This window comes from Adiantum capillus-veneris, chromosome 28 (genome assembly GCF_014529385.1).
Source record: "Adiantum capillus-veneris isolate H3 chromosome 28, ASM1452938v2, whole genome shotgun sequence".
In the NCBI taxonomy this organism is placed as follows: Eukaryota; Viridiplantae; Streptophyta; class Polypodiopsida; order Polypodiales; family Pteridaceae; genus Adiantum; species Adiantum capillus-veneris.
In genome coordinates this window covers 50,627,636-50,645,391 of record NC_140958.1, presented here as the reverse complement: position 1 = coordinate 50,645,391, position 17,756 = coordinate 50,627,636, and the positions used below count along the sequence as shown (strand labels likewise).

At 39.6% G+C, this 17,756-nt stretch overlaps 1 protein-coding gene across 4 annotated transcripts in view; it reads left to right on the top strand.

The window, feature by feature from the left end:
* Positions 1-1,875, top strand: part of LOC147420437 (uncharacterized) — a 31,865-nt gene extending 29,990 nt beyond the window's left edge. For 2 of the 4 annotated variants that reach the window (XM_086504401.1, XM_086504400.1), the window contains 2 exons: positions 354-410; positions 663-1,875. In XM_086504401.1, the coding sequence (XP_086360527.1) occupies positions 372-410; positions 663-1,475 (852 nt within the window). In that variant the 5' untranslated portion in view covers positions 354-371 and the 3' untranslated portion in view covers positions 1,476-1,875. Of the gene's footprint in view, positions 1-328; positions 411-662 lie in introns of all 4 variants that reach the window. The other 2 variants (XM_086504399.1, XM_086504398.1) reach the window with 1 other exon arrangement.
* Positions 1,876-17,756: the final 15,881 nt, after the last annotated feature.

Here is a 17,756-nt window from a genome sequence, read left to right as displayed (position 1 = left end):
CACACGTATATACTTGAATTGTCTCATAGGCCAACTTCGGCCTCTAATAGACATTGAAAGATCAAGATCTCTCTCTCTCTCTCTCTCTCTCTCTCTCTCTCTCACTCAAGAGTGTTTGTCTTCTCTATTTTCTCTGCTCTTTTGATGACATGTTTGTCGATTGATTTTGTGGTTTGTGTAAAAGTGTTTAGTCTTTTTTTGAATCTTCTTATAGTTTGTGAATTCAGATCTTTCTGACCTTAATTGCAAAGGTATATTATCATAAAGGGAAAGGTCGAAGATTACTTTCAAAGACAAGTCATGAAGCTAGATGTACCTTTTTTTGCAGGGCTGATTGCTTCTTGCCTTGACAGAATCTAGGAGCGTTTCCAATGGCACTTACCTGGAGTGCAACTTTGAGTCCCACCCTGGTAGGAAGTGTAATGTTAGTACTTGTTATCTTTATATGTGTGTGCAAAGAAATAGCTGGCAAGGTAGGTTTGTTTTGTTTTAAAAGATAAGATGGATGGAAGTTGAGAAATGGAGGACAAGACACGATATGGATAAGCTAGTAGAGAAAGTTTTAGAGGTTTCCAAACTTCTAAGAGTCTCAAAGAACATTGCAGGGTTCTACAGAGTGTCAAATGTAATAAGTAAGTCATCATGGGCACTGCTGCATGCAGATCTCAAGACGACATGGTGTTCCAGACAGAGATGTGCAAGCTCTTATGCTTAATCAACAGAAGAAGGCTCAGTATGATTTGCACAAGCTCAGGCAGAGAGGCATCAGGTCAAAACAGAAGGGAAGCATTGTCCTTCATGCTTCTCTAGGTGAAACTGTCGAAGAAAAAGGCACAGATTCAAGCAAAGATGAAGAGCCTTCCCAGAAAATTGACCAAGCAGATGCCACAAAGCCTGCGAATGTTACCGCTGCCAACCCATTTGTAGGTGCCAAAATTTCATCTCGAATTGCTGCCAGAACAGGTGGTACGACGCCCCCAGCCCCTACAAGCTCCTTAGCACCAGGCCCTCAGGGACTTCCTCCTTTTGACTTCAATATACCAAAATCTCAAGGCAGTTCTCCTTTTAGCCCTAAACCTTCAGGCGCTCAAACTTTCAGCCCCAAACCCCTGAACTCACAAGGTAGTCCCTTCAGTTCACCCACAGCAGGAACAGAGAAGCTCAAGGGAGCAAAGCCAAGTGTATTTCTTGATTCTAGAGCTGGTGGTACTTTTAAGGAGCCAGGTCCCAAGGGCTTGCTAAATACTCTACGCCAGTCTGAAGAGAGAGCTACAAAATTTGGTCGGCCTGGAGTGCCTAAAAATCTCTTTGATGAGCCTGAGAAGCTTACCGCTGAAGATAAGAAGAGGTTTGATTTCACCTTGAATGTTGGTCAGCTGGTCCTCATATTCTCATTTCTAACAATTATAGGCATTATGCTCGGTACTGCCTTCGTGGTTTGGAAGGTAGGAGCAATTCATTACAATGAATTTTAGAACGTTGTGTTCTGTTTTGTATTGTTATGTAGTAAAGGGCATTCTTCCTTTGCAACTTACAGGTTAAAACTGTACATTGTCATGCTACAGTATGTTAAAAGAGCTCTGTTGTCAAGGCTTGGCCTAGTTATGCCTTTGCCAAACCTACAAGATGGAATTAGATCACATGGTCAATAGCATTGTACGAATATCGTGCTGCAAATCTGTTTACGCTCTTCAACACACGCAGTATGCCCAGGTTTATTGTCAGCAAGACCGCAAATGTAAACAAGATGTGGATAAATAGACTAAAGACTATATCTGGGCTTCTGAGTTGCTTGGTGAAGAGAGAGGCATAGCCAAAGCAATGTGCTCCCTTCCTAGTGAGTTGTTTTATATAAATGGCTACAACATTCTTTGGTATTGTCTTCATTCTTTGCAGGCCTTGTATGTATGGGACCTACATGAAATTTTAGTTGATATATTTGTATGAATCGCAATGTAGTGCGCTTTGGAGTCATTGATTAACCAAAGACGAAAGGAAAGGACTGCATTTACCTAGTCCAGGTGTTAAACTATGAAGGAAAATGAAGCAGCAAAATTGGCACACTGTGCTACTGAGACATTCTTTGGGAGAAATTAGAGTGTAATTCTGGTGCCGTTTTGTAACATTTCTTATAGGTAGTATACTAGTATGGGAGTCTTGTAGATTGTAGGCCACTCTCTCTCTCTCTCTCTCTCAAGAGAAGGAGAAATCCCCAAGGTCTTCAAGGAAGAGCTCACCAAAGGTGATCGCTACAAGCATAGAGGAGAAGATTGAAGCCGAAAAGATGAGGAGACCCTTACCTTTAGTAAAGCTTAGAAAGCTGGCAAAGACAGCCAAGGAGAAGGCTCTTTATCCTACAATCTCCGAGTGAGATAGCAAGGACCGCTTCCGCGGGGAAGAGGATGAATTACGCTTTAGTAGCATACCGCAGATAGAGCATAGATGCTATGTATGCATCGAGTCCTACATGCCCTCAAAGAAAGCAAGAGAGCTGTATACCAAGTCATCATTGATGGCAAGGCCATTGAATAGGGACTCATGGCCTATGAGTCACCTTACTCAGAGACACACATGGTAGTATTGAGTTTCAATGGTTCTTTATGGACAAACCCAAGGAGACTATAGCCAGTGATGGAGGGTAAAGACATTGCACTACTCACCAAGACACATGAGAGCCCGAGTTGAGGATTATCAGGGGTAAAGGGGTATGTGTGGAAGTCCTTACAAAGGAAGTGTGTAGTGCACAACACCCACTACTGGGAACTGACAAAGTTAGTGGGGATGTCGTGATATTTAGTCAATACTATGCATGATGGAGCTGATGGTTATACTGTCTTGTGGGTGACTACCACGGGTCTATACTTTGTACTGTCCTTTAAGGGTGAATATGGGCTACAAATTATTGGAAGGAGGAGGAGAGAGAAATTGAGAGAGAAGAGGCTGGTGAAGGGTAGGTCAAGAGAGCCGGATAGAGGTGGTCAAAAGGGGTAATCAAAAAATGACGTGTAAGTTTGAATAGCCCAAGAGGGTAAAAAGTGAAGGAAAAAATAAATAATAAAAAAGCTTAGGGGCAATAGCGACATCAATAATGCCCCCCCCTCCCCAAGTGCAAAAGGGAGAGAGAGAGAGCAAAGGAAAAAAGCAAAGTGGCTACCCCTTCCAAAAGATACTAAATTAGAGTACCAAAATGGATCAATAAGAGGGTAATTTCCAAAATTGAAGGTCCCCCTATAAAAGTCAAATTCTTATAAAGTTAAGGGCTTTTTTCTGGGCTTTTGGTGTGCCGTTTGAAGCTTGCAAAGTGGAGTTCTCTGAGAAGTTAACCCCTTTGTAACTTTTCTTGAAAATGGCCATAGTGATGGCAGTGCAAGCCTGTGTACATGCCTTTTGAAGTGCAATCAAGCCACTGTTGCTGCGTCTTGTTGTTGTTTCCCCTTCCCCCCTCTCTTTCTCTTGCTCTGGTGTTTCTCCTCGGTGCCAACAGTGTAGAAGTGTGTTCCCCCCCGGACCGACGGAGTTTTGTGTGAGAGAGTGAGATTGAGTGGCTGTGAGCGTGTGTAAGGGTGGAGACAGACCGTGGCAGAAGGTATGCATTGTGTGGTGAATTTGGGGAGTGTGAGAACAGTGGAAATTGAGCAGGCGGTGGTCTGCTAGTGTAAAGTGTATTTTTGAAGGTGTTTTTCGAAAGGATAGGGGTGCTGTGGATACCTTGAGCTATAAAGAGGCCCTTGTGTTTGTGCCGGGTGTGTTCCCTCATTCCCCCTCTCCAACGTCTCTTATAAAAATGGCACGATGTATGGTCAAGAGTCAAGATTTGTTTTGGCTGGAGACTGTCATGTGTGCCACTTATGTACTCAACAGGTGTCCTACGAAAGCATTGAATTCTATGACTCCATATGAAGCATGGCATGATAAAAAGCCATCTATTGAGCACATGCGTGTTTTTCGATGTTTGGCTTATGGTTTAGTGCCATAAGCGAAGTGCATAATTTTCAATGATAATGTTGTCAAATGTATTTTTGTTGGTTATAGTGCTAAAAGCAAAGGTTTTACAGGTTGTGCAATCCACAAACAAAGCGTTTTCTTGTCTCACATGATGTTGTGTTTGTGGAAGATTTTGTTCAGCCTTTGCTCTCATGTACTAGAGATAGTAATGTAAGCTCACACGAAATTTATGACAGTTTATTGCCTCTTTTCAGTGCTGGAAGTTCGAATGTAAATTCAAATGAGGCACATGTAGAGTCTATGGGGTTTTTTGAAAATGTTACATATCAGCCTATTCCGGATGCAGATGTTCATGATGTACTTGATGAGGAAAGGGCTGAAAATGAGCAGACTAGAGGTATGCCAAAATGTACAGTGCTACCTACGCCTCAACAAAATGGTGTTGCTAAGAGGAAAAACACGACTCTTATGGAAACGGCATGATGTATGATCAAGAGTAAAGCTTTACCACACTTGTTTTAGCTCGAGGATGCCATGTGTGCCACTTATGTACTCAACAGGTATCCTACAAAAGCATTGCATTCTATGACTCCATATGAAGCATGGCATAATAGAAAGCCATCTATTGAGCACATGCATATTTTTGGTTGTTTGCCTTATGGTTTAGTTCCACAAGTGTAGCACAAAGAATTCAATGATAAGGCTGTCAAATGTATTTTTGTTGGTTATAGTGCTAAAAGGAAAGGTTACAGGGTGTTACCATCTGCAACCAAAGCATATTTTGGTCTCATATGATGTTGTGTTTGTGGAAGATTTTGTTCATCCTTTGCTCTCATGTACTAAGATAATAATGTGAGCTCGTAGGAAATTTATGATAGTTAATGGCCTCTTTTCAGTGGTGGAAGTTCGAATGTAAATTCAAATGAGGCAAATGTACAGCCTATGGAGGTTTCTGAAAATGTTACTGATCAACCTATTACTGATGCAAATGTACATGATGTACTTGATGAGGAAAGGGTTGAAAATGAGCAAGCTAGAGGTATGCCAAAATGTACAGTGCCATATACGCCTTAGCAAAATGGTGTTGCTGAGAGGAAAAACATGTCTCGTACCAAAATGGCATGATGTATGGTCAAGAGTCAAGCTTTACCACATTTGTTTTGTCTTGAGGTGTTCATGAATGCCACTTATGTACTCAACAGGTGTCCTACAAAAGCATTGCATTCTATGACTCCATATGAATCATGGCATGTTAGAAAGCCATCTATTAAGCACAAAAAAATCAATGATAAGGCTGTCAAATGTATTTTTGTTGGTTATAGTGCTAAAAGCAAATGTTACAGGTTGTACCATCCGCAAACAAAACATATTTTTGTCTCAGATGATGTTGTGTTTGTGGAAGATTATGTTCAGCCTTTGCTCTCATGTACTAGAGATAGTAATGTAAGCTCATAGGAAATTTATGACAGTTTATTGCCTCTTTTTAGTGGTGGAAGTTTGATTGTAAATTCAAATGAGACAAATGTACAACCTATGGGGGTTTTGGAAAATGTTACAGGTTAGCCTATTACTGATACAGATGTACATGATGAGTAAAGGGTTGAAAATGAGCAAGCTAGAGGTATGCCAAAATGTACATTACTGTATACGGCTCAGCAAAACGGTGTTGCTGAGAGAAAAAACACGTCTCTTACGGAAATGGAACAATGTATGGTCAAGAGTGAAGCTTTACGACATTTGTTTTGCTTGTGGCTATCGTGTGTGCCACTTATGTACTCAAAAAGTGTCCTACAAAAGAATTGCATTCTATGACTCCATATGAAGCATGGCATGATAGAAAGCCATGTATTGATCACATGCGTGTTTTTGGATGTGTGGATAATGGTTTAGTGCCTTAAGTGTAGCATAGAAAATTCAATGATAGGGTTGTCAAATGTATTTTTGTTGGTTATAGTGCTAAAAGCAAAGGTAATAGGTTGTACCATCCGCAAACAAAGTGTATTTTTTTCTCACGTGATGTTGTGTTTGTGGAAGATGCTGTTCAGTCTTCGCTCTGATGTACTAGAGATAGTAATGTAAGCTCACAAGAAAATTATGACAGTTTATTATCTCTTTTCAATGGTGGAAGTTCCAATGTAAATTCAAATGAGGGAAATGTATAGGGTGTGGGGGTTTTTGAAAATGTTATAGATCAGCCTATTACTCATGCAGATGTACATGATGATGTAGTTGATGAGTAAAGGTCTGAAAGGTATGCCAAAATGTACAGTGCCGTATACGCCTCAACAAAATGGTCTTGCTGAGAGAAAAAACATGTCTGTATACGGAAATGGCATGATGCATAGTCAAGAGTCAAGCTTTACCACATTTGTTTTGGCTCAAGGCTATCATGTGTGCTAGTTATGTACTCAACAGGTGTCCTACAAAAGCATTGCATTCTATGACTCCATATGAAGCATGGCATGATAGAAAGCCATCTATTGAGCACATGCGTGTTTTTGGCTTCTTGGCTTGGCATAGATTATGAAGAAAATTTTTCTCTCACTTGTCGTATGACTACTGTTTGTTTTATGTGCATTGGCAGCTCATTTTGGTTGGGATGTACATCAATACCATACTGTTATTGCTTTCTTGAATGGTGACATTTTTGAGGAAGTCTATGTAATGCAGCCTCGACTTGTACACATATGGACCCCACGTAACCACCTGGCTCTGGAAAATGGGCAATTCTTTATTTGACGCACCGTGCATGTGTATGTACATATGCGCAACAATTCTTCCAAAAAACTACTAACATAATTTTCCCATCCCATAGCCTCCTAGATCATTCATGATCAACAACAACAAAAAGAGATATGAGACTCGCCGCGTCACAAGTCTCCTCATCCCTCATAGACACTACTTGTTCTCCAGACAACTCATCTTGATCCACCACCATTAATCCATCTACCCTTGACTTATGTAGAATCCCATCCAGGTTAGCCAGCTGATATGTACCATTCGGAAAATACTCCACTACCTTGAAAGGTCCTTCCCACTTAATTTGAAACTTCTTTTGGAATGTCTTGTCCAGCTTATTCTTGTAGCACAAAACCAAGTCATGTTTCTTGGTACCCTTGCTTTTGACCTTTTCATTTATCTTTGCTAAAGCCTTATCTTGCATCTCTCCATATTGTTCCAATGCGCTCATTCTATCCAGCTAAACCTCTTGTAATTGTAAGAGCCTCTCTTTGAATGCATCACTGGACTGCCCAAGCAACTTCTCTAACATCTTGACCACATGCAAATCGACTTCAACAGGCAATAGTGCTTCCTTTCCATACACCAAATGAAATGGAGTAAACCCTGTACCTGTCTTCGCCGAAGTATTGTAAGCCCATAATGCGCTAGGCAATTCCAAATCCCAATTCTTTCCTTGGTGCTCTGTCACTTTCGAAAGAATTTGTACCAACTCACCATTGAATCTTTCATTTAGTCCATTACATTGTGGATAATAAGGAGTGGTATGTTGGTGCCTAATCTTCATCTTTGTGCATAAAAATTCTAATAGTTTAGCTCCAAATCTTGGCCCTTTATCTGAAAGTAGCTCCAGTGGCACCCCAAACTTGCAACATATTTCATCGTACACAAATTCTTCCACATCCTTTGCTATGATTTGTTTTAATGCTATAGCCTCTACCCATCTAGAGAGAAAGTCCACTGTAGTAAAAAATATAGCTTTTGCCCCTGCTTGTGATAGGTAACAAGCCTATTGCATCAAATTCCCATTTTTCAAACACACCAAATGCCATAATGGTTTTTGGTAGCTCTGGCTTCAACACCCTCTTCCCAAATGCTTGACATTTGTTGCAAGACCTACACCAATGGTGAACTCCTTGTGCAAACTAGGCCATACATACCCTCTTGCAAGATCTTATGCAAGGTGATCTTTAGAGAAATATATCTACCACATGCGCCTTCATGGTTCTCTTCCAACACTCTATAAAGCTCCTCCCGCCAAGGTACACGTCTCAACAGGAGATCAACCCCTTTCATGTACAGACGTCACCAATCAATTTGTACCTGGATGCTCTACGCACAAAACCATACTTCTTAGACTTCTCAATGTCCTTCAGAATGATTCCTGTTAGCAAAAACTCCTCTTCTTAAGCCAAACCCCCCCCCCTCCTACGGCCCCCAACCCTTTGTGATAGCTTTTGAGTGTGATGAAGAGATTTTTTAAAAGAAAAATTCATAGAGTTTCTTTTGTAGCCACGCTCTCATGCTAGTTTTATCATTATTATTTTTCAATTACATAGAGTTTCTTTTATAGCCATGATTTTATACTAGTTTTATCATTAATCTTTTTAAATTTCATAGGATTTCCTTTGTACACACCCTCTCAAGCTAGTTTTCATCTGAAAAGAAAGTACCATCTATTGAGTATATTGTTATCACACAATTTGAGGCTTTGAAATCTAAACTTCTCTTTGTTGTATCTCAATTATAGACTCGCACAAACCCAAAGCTTTGAATATCCATAAGGTGCACAAAACTCGCACATCCACATTATAACTGGAAAGAATTTAAAAAAGAGGATAGATGCCACCACTTGTCCACTTGATCATATTAAATACACTAAAATATGATAATAGCCTCGCCTTGTTTGTAATGGAGTATGGCTATAACATTGACTGTAGCGGAATTAAAGTAACAATAGTGAGCATTTCCTTAAGAGAATTCTTAAAGAGCATAAGGAGAGCACTTGATTAAAGGTAGAAAAATGAACATTATACCTAAATAGCTTGCCATGAACAATACTTGTAAGAGAGAGAGAGAGAGAGAGAGAGAGAGAGAGAGAGAGAGAGAGAGAGAGAGAGATTGACAACAGTTGAAGATGGGATTTAGTTGAAGCCAGTTCCCCCTTCAAAAGGCTTTTGTATTATAGATTCTCCCTTAAAGAGAGACTTGGTACAATACATGCTTTGTGCTCTTTGAGACCTTGTTGATGCAATGAAGGTTTTTCCCAAGACCTCAAACACCTTCAAAGGCTGAGAGAGCTTGGAAGTAGTGAGGGAAAGGAAGAGGAAGAAGAAGTGGCATACAAGAAAGAAGTACTTTCCTCACCATAGATTACTCTTGGAGCTTAGCTTAGCATAGAAATATAGATGGTAGAGGAGATGAGCATGCTACTGAAGCTTGACTCTTGGTTGGATTTGCATTTCATAGCCAAGAGGTGTTGGTGTAGGCTCTCTACTTTTCAAACTTGGAGAAGAAGATGGAGTTCTTGCTCAACACAATGAGAGAGCATGTGAGTGTGTGAGAATGAGTCAAAATGAGTTCCCTCCTTGCCTAGGTAGACCCCTCTCTCTCTCTTTACTCATGCTTGATCACTACTGGCCCTTGCCAAGCCTGGCCAATCACAGGCTATGGTCATTTCAAGCAATAGGGTAGCATTGGACAAGTTTCCTTCTTTCCCCTTTTGAGAGAGAGAGCTTAGTTAATTAATTAAATGCATCTCAATTCTCATTGGACCTCCCTAAAGACCATCCAATAGGATTCATGCACACCATATGGACAACATGGGTAGGTGCTTGACATGTGTCCTTATTGCCTCTTAAGTCTTGGTCTTGCCTTGAGTGTGTGTGTGTGTTCTCTCTCATGCCTCTACCTTTAGGATTCTCCCCCTTCTTTTGTAGGAGTCATGCTTGACTCTGAACACCTCAAGAACCTTAGTCATGAAGAACCTCAAGCCCCTAATTCATCAAGTGCAACAAGCACCTCAAGAAACTTAGTCATCAAGCACGACAAGCACCTTAGTCAACTCAAGCACGACAAGCACCTCAAGCACATGCCTAGCTTGCCTAAGGTTTAAAGTACCTAAAGGTCCTAGGTCTAAGGACATTTAACACTTATCTTTGGAGGTCTTTAACACTAGAATGGTAACCTAACAGGACATAAAAGTGTCTTTTCAGGGTTTTGGTAAAAAATTCCAAAACCATAGTAGATCCACTCATTTTGAAAAATACTTTCATGAGCTTATAGTTCAATAACTACTACATATGGAAAAAATGAGAAACTTGTAATTTTTCTCATCCCTTGGTCACTACAAGCGTCCAAAGTTGATGGACCAGTGCATTTTGCCCAAAACAACAATTTCTTACGGTTGATTGCATATAACTAAGAGTGGAGATTTTTGTAGGAAAACATATGGTTGGTGACCAAAACATATGGTTGATTTTACCTCACTAATTTTTTTTTGGGCAAAAAAAATAGGTACAAAAAAGTTGCATTTTTGCCATTTAGTGGACCTGTCATCAAAGTTTCTATAGTCACGCTCAATACAGATACTATATACATGTTTTCTTAGTTCCTTTTGGGCCTCTGGATTCAAAAGGAGACATGGATCATGTCAAAAGGATAATGGATCTCTTACAATTGGAACCTTGGGGGCAATGATAAAGTGCTAAATACTTTTTAACATAAAAAAACTGGGTTTAGCATTATGACCTCTAGAAACCCATAGAAACTACTCAATATCTAGCCAAGTTTGTAGTCTATGATTAGATATGGTCACTACCTACAAAATACACACAATTGACCTAAGAAACTAGCAATATTGAGAAAGTTATACTTGCTACTTTAAAATGTATCGTATTCTTCAGCAATCAAAAAACTCAACCATCATCATATACTATGCTATATAGCATATTAGGTCCCCCAAAACTCAAGGAAGATTAGCTTTATGTTATACATTATACTTGCACAATCAAAATTGAATTTGGATATCAAGAAAGCCACCAAAAAAATCATAAAAGTGCTAATTTTGGCCAAAAAACAGGATTATGCAATTCTTGTAAATTGGTCATAACTTTCAATTTTAACACTTAGCTCTCCCTACAAGCATCAAAACATGTTGAGAACTATGAAGGCCTAACCTCTAGCCATCTAAACCTCACAAACATGAAGTTTAGAGTGGTATAGTTGCCAAAAATTGAAAAAAAGCCAAAAACAGGACCCGTTTTTTCACACAGTTTAGGTTCAAAAATGTTGTGCAAGAGTAAGGTTAATGGTGAGATCGATACTCAAAAAAAAAAGCTAAGTTTTTTTCAGCTCATAAGTCAACTTTGTGGATATATAGCACCTAGAAATTCATTTTCATATCCTTCAAATAATTCAAGCAAAATGGTCACTTAACAGGACACAAAAGTTTCCAAGGACATAAAAGTGTCCTGTTACCATTCTAGTGTTAATGAAGCTAACCCTAAGGTATTTTAAGCTCCAGTATCTGCTCATTTCTCTTTGATATACCATCTCCCTTTTGGACCCTTAATGAGAGGTAGCATTCTCTTCTTTTTGGTCTCATGCTGAGATAGATCTAAAAGCACATATCTATATTCTAACTCTTGTTCCCACATTAAATTATCATCTCAATACGAGAAAATAGTTTTGGGATATGTAGATATTAGATTTTATGACATTACCTTGCTCTTGAAACAATAGTCATCCTCGACTATTAGTCTATGTTTCTTAGTGGGTAGATGATCCTTTTTTACCCTACGACATCATTCTAGAATGGATAGCTAGTCTATTTGGTGCTTGGGAGACTTAGCCCTCTCAAGCAAGTCTGCTCTTTTAGTCCATACCATACTCCCAAAGTAGAGTGACAAATTCTACTTGGTGTTTGGGAGATGTCCTCATCACAAACATGATTCTAAGCATGCATACAACTTAAATTTGTAAGAGAAGTAGTCTTATAAGACAAAAACATTGCTCATTTAAAAAAACATCTACATTTGCTTACTCTAGTGTAGCATTGTAAGCATTGAAAAGGTTCGTACTATCCTTTAGATGTGTTCCTTGCGTCCATATACCATCTTCAAAAGGATAATATAAGATACAGTTTGATAATCTTACCATGTCTTAGTACCTTGTCTTCATGTGGAAGGATGGATTTGGATGGAAGCACCTCTTCTTAGTGGATCTCCTTTGTAAGACTTAAGCAGGCTTACATAAAAAGCAATGTGTATGAGCCAATGATTGGGTAACTTTAGTTGGTAGGCCATCTGGTTGATTGGTTTTAGAATTTGAAAACGACCATAGTATCTTTTTTTCTAGCTTAGCATAATACTTTTGGTGGCCCGTAGAATTTTTGCCCATCATTTGCCTCAATCAAGCCTTGAGAAACTTGAGTAGGACCCAATCATTTTTCTTGCAACTTAAGGCCCTTCTGTGCTTGTTAGTAGCAGTAGCTTTTTGCCTTTGTTGTGAGATAGATATAGTCTCCTTAATATTTTGAAAAGATTCTTGTAGGTCTCGGCTATACTCATCAGTAGCAAAGATCATCCCATGTACCTTAAGTAGCAAGGGACTTTTTGGTCTTCTCTCTATGATTTCAAAGGGTGACTTCCCTGTAGTAGTATGGTCAATGTTATTGTACGCATACTCTACAAGAGGTAGGTACTTCTCCCATTGTGAGCGTTGATCTACTTCCATGACATAGGCCTTGAGTAGATCTAGAATGGTAAGGTTAGCTATCTCACTTTGGACATCCGTTTGTCGGTGATAGGCTAAAGATAAATTTAGCCTTGTACCTAGATTCTCAAAGAGACCCTTCTAGAAATAATTGGTCATTTGAAGATTTCTATTTAGTTTGACACTATGGATGTTGGCAATCCATGGTGTTTGAAAGTGGGTCGCAACTTGATGTGCCTGAATAGTCTTTTTGATAGGTATAAAATGTGCTTGTTTGCTAAACCTGTCAACAATTGTCCATATTTCCATATTTCCATGGATAGAATTGGGTAATCCAAAGATAGAATCCATGGATATACTCTCCAATGGTGAATTAGGAATTGGCAATGGATAGAGTAATCCAACTTTCTTCCCTCTTATCATACTTGGTCTTGAAGAGTAGGTTGAATCCCTCTATGCATTGCATAGTGAGGAGCATGGGATTCATACATTACTTTCTCACGAAGGAAGTTAGTAACACATAGCCTATTGCCATGGAGAAGATAACCATCCTGTAAGGTGAATGATTCTTATCCTTCCCTAAGGAAATGACAGACATTATATCCTTGAAATCAAGGTTAGTAACATACTCATCTATCATAGAAGATATATCATTGTGAGTTTCTATAGACATTGCATTTACTTTTGGTCATCATAATAGTGCATCGACCACTTGATTGTGCTTGCTAGCAATATTATAAGCAATATGAAACTTAAATTACAAAAGAAAATTTCCCAGCCTCATTTGTTTGTCGGAACACTGCATTTACTTTTGGTTATCATGATAGTGCATCGACCACTTGATTGTGCTTCCCAGCAATATTATGAGCAATATGGAACTTAAATTACAAAAGAAATTTTTTGGGAATCATTTCTTTGTTGGAAAGCTTGGTTTGTATCATGAAGTACTTAAGACTTTGGTGATTTGTTCATAGGTTGAATGGAGTCCCCAAAAGATAATGCTTTCATGTGTCAAGGGCATGTAGAATAGCTAGTAGCTCCTTTTTGTATATGCCTAACACTCGCTCATTGGAATTGATTCTTGGAATCCCGTATGCTATGGCATGTCCTTGTTGAAGAAAAAAAGTCTCCAAGGCAATCTCCACGAGCATCACATTGGACCTCAAATGGTTTTGAGAGTTCCGACAGCACAGGTTGAGAGGTAAGCTTTTCTTTGAGCTTGTCAAAAGCATTTTTCTCTTTAGCAGTCCATATATACTTAACGTTCTTCTTTGTTAAGTCATGTAATGGTCCTGCTACGTGCCACAATTTTTTAATGAAGCGTCTATAATATGCACACATACCAATAAAGCTTTGTAGATCATGTAGATTCTTTGGGTTAGGCCATCCTTTTATTACCTCTAACATTAGGAGAAATATGAACCTTGCATGGGCCTTGTAAGGAATCCTAATTTTTAGGGATTAAGACTAATGGTGTGTAGGGTTAAGGGGACAAGGGCATTCAATCAAGAAGCTAGTTTTGAGTAGGCTTTTCTAGCCTTTTTTTTTTAGACACATGTAGGATGTGGACCTAGGAGGTCACCTTCTCTCTCTAGCTTTTTGAAAGTGAAGGGAGTAAAGAGGTGTGGCCACATCATCAAAAACGTGGATCACTAAGAGTCAAAATTTGACTTTAAAAAAAAAAAGTTATTTTTACTTATTTTTGACTTAAAACTCCCCCCCAACATATATCCATATCAAAAAAGTATTTTTTGACCTTTTTTTAAACTTACAAGCAATAAACAAAAAAAAAACTCCCCCAAAAAAAAAAACCTTTCTTCTCTCTTCCTCCTCTCTCCTTTCTCCCTCTCCTCTCCCTCCCTGCCCCCTTCTCTCCTCCTTCTCCACTCTCTCTCTCCATTAGGAAATTTCAGAGGTCATTTGGAGGGCCATATGAAGAGAGAGAAAAATAGAGCGTGTTCAATGAGCACGAAGGCTACGTTACGTAGGAAAGTACATGGAAAGACTCAAAAAATAGGAAAATATCATAAAAATTTCATGAATCTAGGATTGTAGCATCGTAATTTCCTTCCTTTTACCGAGCTTTTAGGTGCTTGCATGTGGTCCCACTTCTGATATTCTCTTATGGTCATTAACGTACTGGAGGGTGACCATTAAGCCCGCACAAGATATTGGAATTCTAAAACACTTTCCCTCCATTAGAATGCTTTCAAAGTGAATCTCCCTCCACTAAAGCTTTTCTCTGAGAGCTATGGCTTCCACGTCTTCTAGCCCAAGAAGCTCCAGGTGTTTACTGTCTCTCACACCAAAAACCAACAGCTGCACTTTGCCTAGAAGGCCAAGTAGTAGCATATCCTCAATTACAATATCAACTTCAATAAGTGCAGAGAACCAATGGGTTGGACAAAGGATAAACAAAGGTTCATGGGTCCTCATGCAACCAAGAAGACCCAAGAGGTCTACTGGTATCAACGTTTATCGCTCAGCATGGAAGGCCAGAGTGTTGGATTTCAAAGTTGAAATCGGCAAAAGATCTGTAAAGGAAGTTCTTGTTCAGCATGTGTTTACCCATCCAGAGGTGATAGCAAACGGTGAAAATGTATCAGATATACATCAACCACGTTGCAATTGTAAGTACTCTTGACATGTGAACTTACTGATACTCTCATTATAACTTTTCTTATATATTTTGCAATGTTTCTCCCGCTTGTTATGAGCAATGTCTCCATTATTCACAGCTCAATTACATTAGATTTGTCATTTTTACTTATTGATACTCTTAGTTTAACTCTTCTTATATATATTGCAGATGTTTATCCCTCTTCTTATGAGCAATGGGAGCCTGTGGAGTGCATAATAGGCCTCTTCCATGTTGTTCATGCCCACATTGGTTCTCTACAGTATTCAGGGAGGAGCAACAAAAGATTGGCTGATGAGGGAATATTTTTTTATGACCACTTCTACCAACTCAGCTCAAGGAATAAAAATGGCATGTTGGTAAAAGTGCCTCTACCAACCGATTAGAACACTGTGGACTGGCCAGTTCCCGAGGAAACAATGGTGGAAGCAATGTGAAGTAAGCTCTACAAGGATATACAAAGGTCTCTACGTAGCTCTATTCCCACCAAACTGGTTATAATTGCAAACTTTTGTCTTGTTGCACTCTTGATAGAGTTGTTTCATAGCTACAACATCCGTGTTACGAAAACTATATTCATGTGCAAGTCATTTCAGCAGTCATCCTGTGACAAACTTCTTGACAGAGGATGGTATGCAAAGGAAGAGATTGGTTTACGGTGCGAGGTCGCGCTTGATACTCTAGTTGTCAAGTACATGATTGCAAGCCAATCACTGTTACTCTCGTTTTGGTATATGCGATCACAAATGCTCAATGGTAAGTACATTCCTATGGACCAGGTTTCTATAGGTTTGGAAGATAATCCTACTGTGGATGTGGAAGTGATTGATAAAGAGCATGGCCTACTGTTGGTGGTTACAATAAGGGAGCTATGCAGTCTTCAGCATTTGCGGCATGACATAATTGAAGAGTCAATAGACAAGGACCTATCAGATTTTTCCTTTTTCCTAGCTGGCCGTAAGGTGATGCGGCGAAGGGAAAAAGATATTTTGTGCAAAGAGTTGGATGGTCGGGTTGAAGTAGTGTCAATGTAACAGATATTCTTGTGAACCCAAGTGTATACAAATGACTTTCAATACATGAAGTTTATTGAGCTCATTTGTCAATTGTGCCCTGTGAAAAAGTGTGCTTGAAATACATTTCTTTACCATGTCAAATCTCTCTCTCTCTCTCTCTCTCTCAATGTTAGACAAGACAAAGACATGATAGAAGAGTCATCTTAATTCATTAGAAAGTACAAACTCGTCCGTGAACAATGGATTGAGATACGATTTCTGTAAGTATGGAATCAGAATGTCTTCAAGGTAAAAATCAAAGGAATGCCCCTCGAAAGAAGGTGGTGAGATAGTTGTTCCTGGCGGATTTAGTTCTCCCTTTTCAGGAGTATCATCAATCAGTAGTGTATTAGTTGCATCAAACGGTACACCGATTTGGCTAAACGGTTTGTACAAAAGAGGTAAGTGTGGTTTTTTAGGGTGGTAGTGGCCCTCAACGGTAACACATTTTCTTTGATCATACAAAAAGGCAAAATCTGACATGTGAGCGTCGCATACACTGCAAACTATTGTAACTAATGGCGACAAGTTTTGCCTTTGCATTGAAGACCATATGGAAACTCTGAAGCGCGGAAGAAGAAACTGAATAAATTTCTTGGTTCCTGGACGAACCACGACTCGACAAGTTCCCATCCGAAACGTTTGCAAATCCTCAAAGGGTTCTGTGTCACCGAGAGGCACCTGCATCAGTAGCAATCCATTGACGTCCAAGATAATCAACCTCTGTAAAAGTTGACAAGTACATATAAGTAGTTAGAAGCTGAACATATTTTGCCATACTTGAATAGACATTACCGGAACAACCGTATCTACAGGTAGCAAGGGTCCATACTGGGTCTCTATAGTGTTGATGTCGTTGTTGCTCTCCTCTACTTTAGCTTCATCATTCACATCTTCATAGTCATCATTCACATCTTCATCAGGGGTCTCCCCCATGGCTCTTTCTGCCTCATTCAAGGTTTCCTCCAAGGTCTTTTCCTCTCCCTCGGTTGACAGGCTTGCCTCATACATCCTTGCCTGATCCATATCAGTTTGCTCATCCCTAGGCCTGCTTTCCTCATCCATATCCTTTTGCTCATCTATAGGCCTGCTTTCCTCATCTTGGGTTTCAGCCATAGGCTCTTTTGGCTCCTCCACTGGCTGACTTGGCTCTTTCATTGTCTTCTCTGGTTGTACACTAGCACCTTCCATATGCTCATTTGACCTTTCCTCATCCTCGGCTCTTTCATCTTCTGCTGATATGACCCCCTCGGCCCGTTGTGATTCCACTGTATCGGATGCATGGGTTTGTCCTGGTGGCACGTCATGTATTGTTAGATCAATAGTGCGGTCATCCAAGCCGCTATCTTCAAGCTCTCTGGGGCTAGACATCGTAAGAAGGTGTTGTATTAAACTTACCCGGTATCTTTGCAAATAATCATATGTGTAGTTTTTTAAAGCACTCTACAAAATTGAAAGACCACATGGTGAGAATTCTTTTATAAACTAAACCAAAATTAACTGAATGCATTGCCAAATGGGTACCTTAGTCATGAAAGGTTTTAATGCAAAGTAGCTTTGCAGGACATATTCTGCATGGAGAAGACATCTCCAGCCGCAAGAATTTCCATCGGTTTGATTTGGGATAGGTACATCTTTGATTGGGGCCTTGTATAGTTCATACC